Here is a 10,548-nt window from a genome sequence, read left to right as displayed (position 1 = left end):
TCCGAGTGAGGCAGATGATTTCTACTCGTCTCAAGGGAGGCAACCACTCTCAATTGCCACTTGGATGGAGAAGCATATTGTGAATTCGCATTTTTGTTCTCATGGTGGATACAACAACAATTTAGGATTGAGGATTTTTTGCAACATAATCTTGACTATTAGAGCTTATTATAAAGTTATAAAGTATGTGTTAACGTCGTGTTTTGTATACTTGAACAAGGTTCTAACAAATCGGATAGGGATCTTTACCTGTGAATACAAAGAATAAGGTGGGCTCGGGTGGTTTGGAGAACTTCCAATTCTTAAGTTAGTCTTGCATGTTTTCGATATTGGCCTGGGAATAATTGAGTTCAGATAGCGTTCTTCGTATTTGGAATGTGGCTGTTATATGAAGTTTTGAGGGAACATTTTGTTCCCTGTGTCAGGGTTAATTCGTCCCGCCCATATCTTAGTTTAGATATTTAATGCAACGTGTTATTATGAGGTAGAGCTTTCAATAAGGGATGGATCATGGGACGACACTTTTAATGCGACGTGGCTTCTAGGACGAGTCTTGATGGTGGCTAAATGACACAGTCACTTTTAATCTCCTTCATCAGAGAAAGGAGGGTCATTCGCATCTTCTGTTTATCTACTAATGCAAGTCCCTTAACACTAGGTGTAATAGAGAATGTTAGAGCCGGCATGTCCCATTTGTCTCTTGTGTCTGATTTCTCGCACTACACATCCTTTTTCTTCTAATACAACCTTGAGGCTTGGACCTTTTTAGCAATTCTATGGCCTCCTAAGAATGGGACTTGGGCTGGAAATGAATCTAGTGTTGGCCCAAGCCCAATTAAGATGGGCTGGGTGGGAAATACTCCGCCCACTATGGATTGTAATTTGTACTTTGAATGAGATATGTAAAATGAGATACTTTAATCTTATCTTACTATTGTAATTCAAACTCTTATCTTACTTTAATTTTATTGTGTAAAATGTAATATTTTCATCACTATTGAATCATATTTACGTTTTAAATAGAGAGTTTCATAGATTGTTGAGCTATGACACCTCATCACAATTGTGATAACAATAAAATAAAAATGTATTTTGTGGAATTTTCTATTTTGAATTAGAATTTATTTATCCATTTAATATTGTAAAATGGATAAATAATTTCGGAAGAAAATATGATTTAAAAGTAGAAAAAAAGGGCAGATAAAAACCAAGAGTGGGGGAGGGAGGTGGTGGGGAATGTACCCTCAGGCGCGACGCCACTGTAAAAGGAAAGAAGTGGGGCGCATGAAAAGGGTAAAATCTGAAACCAGTGGCACGGTAACAGAGAAGAGAAAGAAGAGAAGAGAAGAGAAGGCAAAGGTCAAAAGGTGGGAACGGAAAGGGAAGAGAGAAAGAGACACCTGGGCACTGGTATCTGCGTATTGATGCTCTCTGCTCTCGTCTGTTTCTCTGAAAGCACTGCGACATTTGTAATCGCCAATATTCCCTACTCTTTAACTTCCCTCTACACCTCTTTGGATCTTCCTTTCCCCCATCATCTCCACCTGCTTCTCCTTTGTATCCTCCCCTCCCTCATTTAGTTCCACTTCCTCCGTCGTTTCATCTCTTTCGTTCCTACCCCGTCCGATCGCCCGAGATCAAGTCTCGTTTCATATCAACGACGCCGATTTTGCGTTTGATTCGTCCGTTCATTGCAACCGCGGTTATGTTTACACCGTCGATTCCTGCGCCGGCGGGTTCCGGAGCCGTCGGTGCCGTGCTGTGTCCTTGAGGGCTTTTGCTGTTATTCGCTGGTCATTTGGCGGAACTTGGATCCTTTTATGGGCAATATTCGGGATTGGTCGCCTGAACCAAACGGCGTCGTTTTGGATCAGAGGCCGACATCGTCTTCGTCGTTGCTGTTCTCGTCGAAGCAAACGGCAATTGGTGCCGTGTACTGGCAAAGAGCCGAGGACGCTACGCAGGGGGTCATAGCCCAGGTTCAGCCCACTGTTGTCTCTGAAAATAGGAGGAAAGCGGTTATTGATTACGTGCAGAGGCTCATTACAAGTTGCCTTGGTTGTGAGGTGAGCTACCAATATCTTCATATGTTTGCGTTTGGATGTGTTGTGTATGTGTGTGTGGATACCTGAGAATATATTTATACGTGTATTAACTTCTTAAATGAATAAATTTCTAGAAGTACTGGTATTAATTAGATTAATTTGTTAACTACAATCGCTTTTTGTAATAGAATTTCTGACTCTGGCAATGAGAACTCGGCTCAGTTAGCCGGCAAAAGAATTACAATTATAGAATGATTTTGTGTGGTGAACAGATTTTGAATAAACTATCATCAGGCTGCAGCCGCTGCACGGCTTTTATATAGCAAGATAAAAAATAAAAGAAAATTTGTATTATTCACCGTACAATTTTGGGAGTTGGAAACTTACTTGAGTAAGCGTCCACTGATTAGTGCATGCCAATTGTATAATCACCTGGAGTGGCCAGCTGCTCTATTTATGTATCAAGAAGATGTAGAATTATTATCTAAATAAAATTAATGGGAACGGCAAAGTTTTCTCTCTTCAATGGAAAAAATAGTGATAAACAATCTGTTGAAGCAATTTTTTCATTGAGAAAGTTTTTTAGGTATATGTTTATTGTAGTTTGAAAAAGTAGTTAAAAACTTATAAAGATGTTTGGGGAGAAAATTCTTGTGACAAGTTGTTTTCTGACTTTTTTTTGGTTTTTGTGTTTTTTCACACAAACCAACTCAAATGAGCAAAGATAATTTTTTTTTTTTTGAGATTTTTTTATTGTTCAAAGAATATTTGGATTGAAGGTGAAATGTTTAGAGTTGGAGATTGTTTTCTTAAATATTTCATCCCCAAACAGGGCCGTGGTGTTTGGGACATATTTTTGCTGTAGGCCAAACAATAGATGAACATGTATTCTGTTTAAGGTAACCGTGTTTTCTGTTTATTGATGTTTTAAAGAAAATTGAGATCTGTTTGCATCAAGTTTGCTTTATCTTTCAGAAGTCACCTATCATATATTTCTTGTATACTGGGTCATTGTGAAGGTTATGCGGTGTGACTGTCATATGCAATAGTTTCCCCTTTGTTTGGAGAGAGATTGGACTATTTGGATAGACTTAATTCTTATGTGAATGTCCTAAATTGGGTTTTTCATGGGGGAGACCAATTATGGACTTGATAAGCTGAGAATGAGTTTTATGCCATCTTTGGGTATTGGAGTAAGCAACTTGTTTGCTTCTGGATTGCACACAAATTTGTGTGTTTTTTAATCTTATTTTTCTCAATCTTCTTCAACATTAGCATCTAGATCTGGTTGCAGACTAAAATTCATGTAATGGTTTTTGATCTGAGGGAAATCAAATCTAAATATTAGATGGTGTGAATTCCTGTTCCTATTCCCTCCTTAACTAGGGGTTACCCCTTGTATATCCCCTGTCTACCTGTGTAGCGCCCCTTGCTCCCTTTAGTAAATCGCTGTGAGGCTATTTATCAAAAAATAAAAAGAGATAACCTATTCTAAAAAGTAATTTGCTTTCTAACCCATGTTTGTTGCAGGTATTTCCCTTTGGGTCTGTACCGCTAAAGACCTATCTGCCTGATGGAGATATTGATTTGACTGCCTTTGGTGGTCTAAATGTGGAGGAGGCATTGGCCAGCGATGTTTTTTCTGTCCTTGAAAGAGAAGATCAGAATGGAGCTGCAGAGTTCATAGTGAAGGATGTCCAATTGATTCGTGCTGAGGTTTCTAGCTTAAATCCATATCTCTACCAAAGATCTTTCTGATCCATATTTTCATTGATTCGTGCTGAGGTTTCTAGCTTAAATCCATATCTCTACCAAAGATCTTTCTGATCCATATTTTCATTAAGTTCTTTGATCACGCTAATTAAGTTGAGACTTTTTTTTGCTTAATTGTTGTACATGCAAAACTTCTGTTATTATAAGTTTCGTTTTTATTTTTTTGTTTCACTTGTTTGTATCATGGAAGTAGCATTCGTAATTGTTACTCAGTAGTAAGTGAAGAACTTCTGTTCCCCTGACATCTACCCACCATCCCTCCCCCCCCCCCCCCCCCCCCCCCCCCTTCCCTAAAACAAAAAAAAAAAAAAAAAACCCAAAAAAAAACAAAAAAGAAGTATACAATATTGAAATCTGTTGAATATTATGTCTAGGATCATTTTATAGTTTAATTCGTTTTTCATTATAAAGGCCTGGTTTGTTTGTGAAAGTTACTTGATCACCTTGCTGTTTGCATCTGTGGATGTGTTTTGTCATCATTTTTTCGTTTAGCTTTTGGATAATTCAATAAAAGAGTATAATGGCAGCTCCCATCCCCCTTGTGGCAAAATGAAAATTTGATTGTGAATGTTTGATATTATAAAGCCATTATGTATTATTTTTATGTCGAAAAATCTATAAGTTACATTCGAAAAGGGTTGATAGCCATTCCATTCTTAGAGGAATTTCTATATTACATGCATATTGGCTGAGAAGATAGTAGCTGTAAGATACATTTTCTTGAGTCAGTGTCTGTGTGTGTGTAAAGGTTGGATCAGAAAGTTTAATTCTGTCTGTCATGGTTGGTTAGATAATGCAATTATGCAGGTACGGTTGGAGAGTGAGGCGGTAGCATTTTAGTAGCTATTCATTTGTTATTCTTGGATACGGAATGGTAACATCTTTCACCACCACAACTAGCATTCCCCCACTTCACACCCCCTTAAAAATCCAGATGACTTCAGCCAGCAAGGTGTAGCTTTGGGTATCCAAAGCGAAGCCCAATATGTGGCCCAATGTTTGTTGTTGATTGTTGTTCAGAGGGATTCACTAATTTTGTTGTTTTATCTATTCACACACATACAAACTTGTGTATTATTATGCTACTCCATATGGTCATCAAGTTGCTCGTTGGTTTAGATCCTTTGCTCTAGCATTCAGGCACTTTATACACCATAGCTTTGGCCTAAATGTGTGCTGTTATGCGACTCTTTGACAGAATGGCATGAATATGTTCAATGTTGAATTGAGGCCCACAGTAAAAACATCATGAACACCCCTGGGATTAGTTGGAACGCTTTTTCTGGACACCCGGTGCCAAAAAAAAAAAAAAAAAAACAACAACATCATGAAGAGTACGGTTCAATTGTAACCAACAGGTATTGAATGGGAGAAAAGTTACATGAGACTAGTATTTTATTTATTAAAAAAACAAAGATTACATGAGACCAGTATAGTTGAGGTGGCCATTTTTGTAGATATGTTAGCCCTCAACTAATGGTATGCAGGGTGTGTGTCTTCTCCTAAAGTAAGAGTTTCTCTTAGCATTGGGTTGGTTGTTGGAATGGAACTCTGCATGGAGGTGGATTTTTGTTCAAGTGGATAATCTGAAAGTCTGTGGTGTTACAACCCATCTTACCTTATTTAGTCTTAGAAACTATTTTATGCTACAATCTCTTCTTGTATGGTTAATCTGTACATACTTTTCCAGTGAAGTCATGGCCACCCTGTTGGAGGGTTGTGGCATGCTGAGGCAAGTTCAAATCTTTAGGGTTTCTGTTTACATATTCATGTTTTCATTTGACCATTTCCTTCTGATAGTCCCTTTCAAATTTACAGTCAACTATATTGCATGCAGGATTTTGTTGACCTATACTATTATTTTCCCTCTCATTCTATGTCATAAACCTGATCACTGCACCATTGCATTGAACTTCACTGTCCACAATGACTGTATGCTTGCATAACCTTTTACCTCTACATATTTGCTGTTTCTATGAGATATGCTGTGTTTAGGGTATGCTTTTTAAATGAATCATTTTTTTCTTCTAGTAAGTTACATCTTAGTCCCATATAAGATATACAGCATTTCATGTATTGGATTTTCTGTTGGCAGGTTAAGCTTGTAAAGTGTCTTGTACAGAACATTGTGGTTGATATTTCATTCAATCAGCTAGGAGGGCTCTGTACGTTATGCTTTCTTGAGCAGGTAGCCTTCTTGGAAAAAGTTGTAATATAAACAAAGAAACTTATAATACAAATGAAGAGTGCTTTCTTGTATAATAACTGGATGCTTGAGTATATGTAGTGAATTGGTTATATATAAATGCATGCTGAAAGAACTTAATGATTTATAGCTTTTAGATCACAAAGCTGTTCAACTGAGGGAAAGAAATATATTGATATTTACAACCATTATTTTTATTATTTACTAATCTTTTATGCAGAGAGAAGTCTGCATATTTAATGTATTCTACTGTCTTATCTTATCAATGTTTTCTTTGATTTTCCTTTTCTTTAGTGACATTTTTACTGGCAATTTTGGGTACAATACCCTTATTTGCTTTTCCTTACTTTTTACAGTTTCCATGCTCATTAGATGTGAATTACTAAGCATATGCAGGATAGTTTACAAATCATGTAACAAGAAGTATACACTATAATAGAATGTGGAGCTCTTCTATGTTTGCCTTTGGTCTTCTGGAGTTTGTAGGGTTAGGTTCTGCTTTTCAATTTTGACATTTCCAGTGCTGCTGAATGCACAGGTTGATCGCCAGATTGGCAAAGATCATCTATTCAAACGTAGTATTATCCTGGTTAAGGCTTGGTGCTACTACGAGAGCCGTATTCTCGGTGCTCATCATGGCTTGATTTCTACGTATGCCTTGGAGACTTTGGTTCTATATATTTTTCATCGTTTCCATGCATCCTTAAACGGTCCTCTAGCAGTAAGTGCTTGCTGAATTGGCACTGGTATGCAACTCAATGTATGACATGAACTTAACCATATTTTTCTCTTCAGGTTTTATATAAATTTTTGGACTACTTTAGCAAATTTGACTGGGAAAACTACTGCATCAGCTTGAATGGTCCAGTCCGCATATCCTCACTGCCCAACCTCATGGGTGAGCAACATCTTTTTGTATGCATGGCACACTTTTTGGTTTAGATGCCTCTTAGTCATTGTTTGGTCCTTTTTGCAGCTGAGACACCTGAAAATGATGGCAGTGATCTACTGCTCAGTAGTGATTTTCTCAAGCGATGTTTAGAAATGTTCTCAGTTTCCTCAAGGAGCTACGAGCCTAATTCAAGGACATTTCTACCGAAGCATCTTAACATAGTTGATCCATTAAAAGAAAATAATAACCTTGGCCGTAGTGTAAGCAAAGGTGAAGTCATTTTCGTTTTCCTCTCTCTCATTCCATTGGGATGAAATATTTGAGGTTTGCATATATATACTAGTGATGAAAACCCAGTGAATTCCTTCTGGACTTTTTGAAATTTGCCTTTTGTAACTTTAAAAGCTGGATAAGTTATCCAAAAAAACAAAGTCGATTTTTTCTGGGGGAATTTTTTACATGGAACCCAACATATTTTGGTGACATCACGTGACAAAGGAGAGATTAACATTTTGAATAATGTCATAAGTAAGAAGATTAAGTGTGAATGTTTTTGTGTTTTGAGTTGGGGGCGTATTGATAAAGTCATAGAATGATATGTGGGTTCAAATTTTGGACATTTTCTTTTCTTTTCAGCAGTTTCATAAACATTTGACATTTAGAAGGCTCCAAACAAGGAGGTTGCTATTACTTTGTTGATCAACAATTACCTGGATGGACTTCTGTAGGAAACTTTTACCGAATAAGGAGTGCTTTCACATATGGTGCTCGGAAGCTTGGGCGTATCCTCTCCCAGCCAGAAGTAAACATTCACAATGAAATCCGTGAGTTCTTCTCTAACACGTTGGATAGACACGGCAGTAGGCAGAGGCCTGATGTTCAGGATCTTGTCCTGGCATCTGGACCTGATATGCTTGGCACCACATCATTATTTTCAGACACAGATTCACAAGAAGATCAGACAATTCATGAATCAGAACATTCGTATGTAAATGGCATGACTGGGGAATGTAGGTTGGGTTATGAGGAATTGATGCTTAGTGGGCTCACTAAGATTAAGACATCAGGGGCCAGTATGAGCTTTGGCAGAGCCTTGAATGAACCAAAAAGAAGCACTACAACTGCATCAACCTCTTCCATACCAGAATCTGATGGTTCAGGAAATGGGATTACAGTTTCAGAACACCATCTTTCAGGGAATGCCAAAGACGTTGCTGCCTCCAGAATACAGGGTCTTACAATTTCAAATGATGCTACCAAATCCCCGCCTTCAAGTCGTGAGAACAGTATATCCCCTTTGGGTAAAGCACATCATGCACCTCATCTGTACTTCTCTCACACATTCACGGGAAATGGAGAGGGACATGAAGATAAAGAATGGCCAGAAAATTCTGGTTATGCTGAGAATGATTTTTCTGGGCTTCAACAAGCACCGCCCAAGGAGAAAGCCTTGATTACTCCTTGTGGCCTGGATAATAACCAGTTGGTGAGTGATAAGCACAGTTTGTTGTCTGCTGGGTTGAAGCACCAGCCTTCATGTTTGAGCTCAGTTGCTTGGTCCTCAGAAGATCTTTATCCTAATCGTCCTGCTTACCGGGCGTTAAATGGCACTTCTGGGAATCCTGAAGCTTTGAACTCTTTGTCAGATCTCAGTGGGGACGACGAGAGTCACCTTAACAGTTTGCACTATGGTAGGTTGTGCTATGAGCATGCCTCGAGTGCATCTATTACTCCCATGTCTCCACCATTGGTTCCACAGCTCCATGGCAAAAAGCCATGGGATATAATACGACAGTCTGTCCAGCTAAATAGGAATTTGTTTCCCCAGATGAATGCCAATGGTGTTGTCCCACGGTCAGGATTCTACCAAATGAACCTACCAATATTACCCCGTTGTGTGGTATTTGGTATGGAAGAGATGCCAAAGCCACGAGGAACGGGGACATATTTTCCCAACACGGTATACTCACTTTAGGCCTCTTGATTATCTTTGTTTTTTGGGGGTTAATGAAATTTTATGTGGAAACCTTGTGTTGTTCGTGGGGCCCATGCCTTGGTTTGTTCTCAATGTCGGTATGCAGCTTTTTTCATTCAGTGGCGTAGCTGGTCTAATTATCTTAAAAGTGCTTTCATGCATAAATTTTTGCAGAATCATTACGGGGACAGGCCCTTGACAGCAAGGGGAAGAAATCAAGCACCAGTAAGGTCTCCTCGGAACAATGGACGTGCCATCTTAACCCCGGAGTCTAATTATTCCGTGAGAAGCAACCTCGAGCTGGCACAAGCACAATTTCCTGTTTATGGTAGTGGAAAGTCCTATCACACCTCCGGTTCTCCTGGAAGGAAGGTATACTTTACTGCCAATGGTTCTTTGCATCCGTCTGAGAGAGCTGTTGAATTTGGGTTGATTGAGAACCTGCCAGTGGATGGATCCTTGCTAGAAAGGAGCGGACAAAAGAACTACGACGCAGTAATTGCTCAAAACTCTAGTGGAAGCCTTCCTTTGCCAGGGATGCAAAGCCCAAAAACTGTAGTGGATATGAATCAAGAGAGGTAATGGGCACATCATCATATTTGGAAATTTTTATCTGGCACTAGTTGACTTACATGGGACTCATTATGTAAGCTTCTCTGTTTTGGACGTAGGATTGGTGTACAATCATACCGTTTGAAAGATGAGGATGATTTCCCACCTTTATCTGGCTGACTGCAGCGAGAAAGAATGATGGTTTGTATGTATGGTTAGATTTTGAATGATTAGAGAAGTAGACGCTAACAAAGCATAACCCATACCTGGGCTCTCAACCTATATGGCCTGCTTCATATTCATTTGGAAGCTCAAAAATGGAGTCCCTTTTCCTTTTCCTCTTTGTTGCTCAAAAGCATGTACATTCTACTAATTGCTTTTTTTTTTTTTTTGGGCCCTCTTCAATCTTGGTAGCTGTGATTCACCGAGATTCTAGAATATAGAATCTTTGAGATTTGGTTTTGCCACAGGTTTTGTTTTCTATGTAGTTAAAAATTACAAACAAAACAAAAAGGAAAAAGAAAAAAAAAATGTTTCTAATGTCGGATGTAACTTAATATAGAAATTTGTTTTGCTCAGTTGTAATTAAGTAATCTTTTGGTTCTTATACCATTGGAATTGGAGTACATCCGAATTTACTTCTCCCTTCTTTCTCTTTCTTTTTAGTACGGTACTCTTTGCTTTTACAAAGATGATTAAGATATTAATTATTCTAGTTACAAGTCGTTGCCGAAAATGATAGGATTTGATTTGCAAGAAGATTTTTGTATTTTGATTAGAAGTTTTGAGAAACTTATAATGATTAGATAATTAAATTGAAGATTTGAAATTAAAAAATATTTTTATTTAATTGATATTTAGAAAGGAAAAGTCTAGTTGCAAGCATACTTGTGCACTAATATATGTATCAATTTATTGTGATTGATCAAAAAGTAAATTTTATTGAAAACAGTGTTAATTTAACTTTTAAGTATGAAAGAATCAGTATTGATACGCAGATTAGTACGTGACTTTATTTGTATGTAGTAAAATTCATTTAGAAAAGAGATGAGATGAGTTTAATGATAGGATTTGATTTACAAGAAGATTTTTGTATTTTGATTAG

The 10,548-nt window shown here is 38.0% G+C and overlaps 1 protein-coding gene across 1 annotated transcript; it reads left to right on the top strand.

Annotated features, from left to right (window-relative positions):
- The first annotated feature begins 1,226 nt into the window (after positions 1-1,226).
- Positions 1,227-10,069, top strand: LOC122275848. The gene is made up of 9 exons (XM_043085136.1): positions 1,227-2,066; positions 3,576-3,761; positions 5,914-6,006; positions 6,563-6,745; positions 6,820-6,922; positions 7,001-7,186; positions 7,645-8,876; positions 9,066-9,469; positions 9,563-10,069. The coding sequence occupies exons 1-9, from the start codon at positions 1,821-1,823 to the stop codon at positions 9,621-9,623; spliced, it is 2,694 nt and encodes an 897-aa protein (XP_042941070.1). The 5' UTR covers positions 1,227-1,820; the 3' UTR covers positions 9,624-10,069.
- The last annotated feature ends 479 nt before the right edge of the window (positions 10,070-10,548 follow it).

Source organism: Carya illinoinensis, chromosome 9, assembly GCF_018687715.1.
Source record: "Carya illinoinensis cultivar Pawnee chromosome 9, C.illinoinensisPawnee_v1, whole genome shotgun sequence".
Classification (NCBI taxonomy): Eukaryota; Viridiplantae; Streptophyta; class Magnoliopsida; order Fagales; family Juglandaceae; genus Carya; species Carya illinoinensis.
This window is presented reverse-complemented; position numbering and strand designations above follow the sequence as displayed.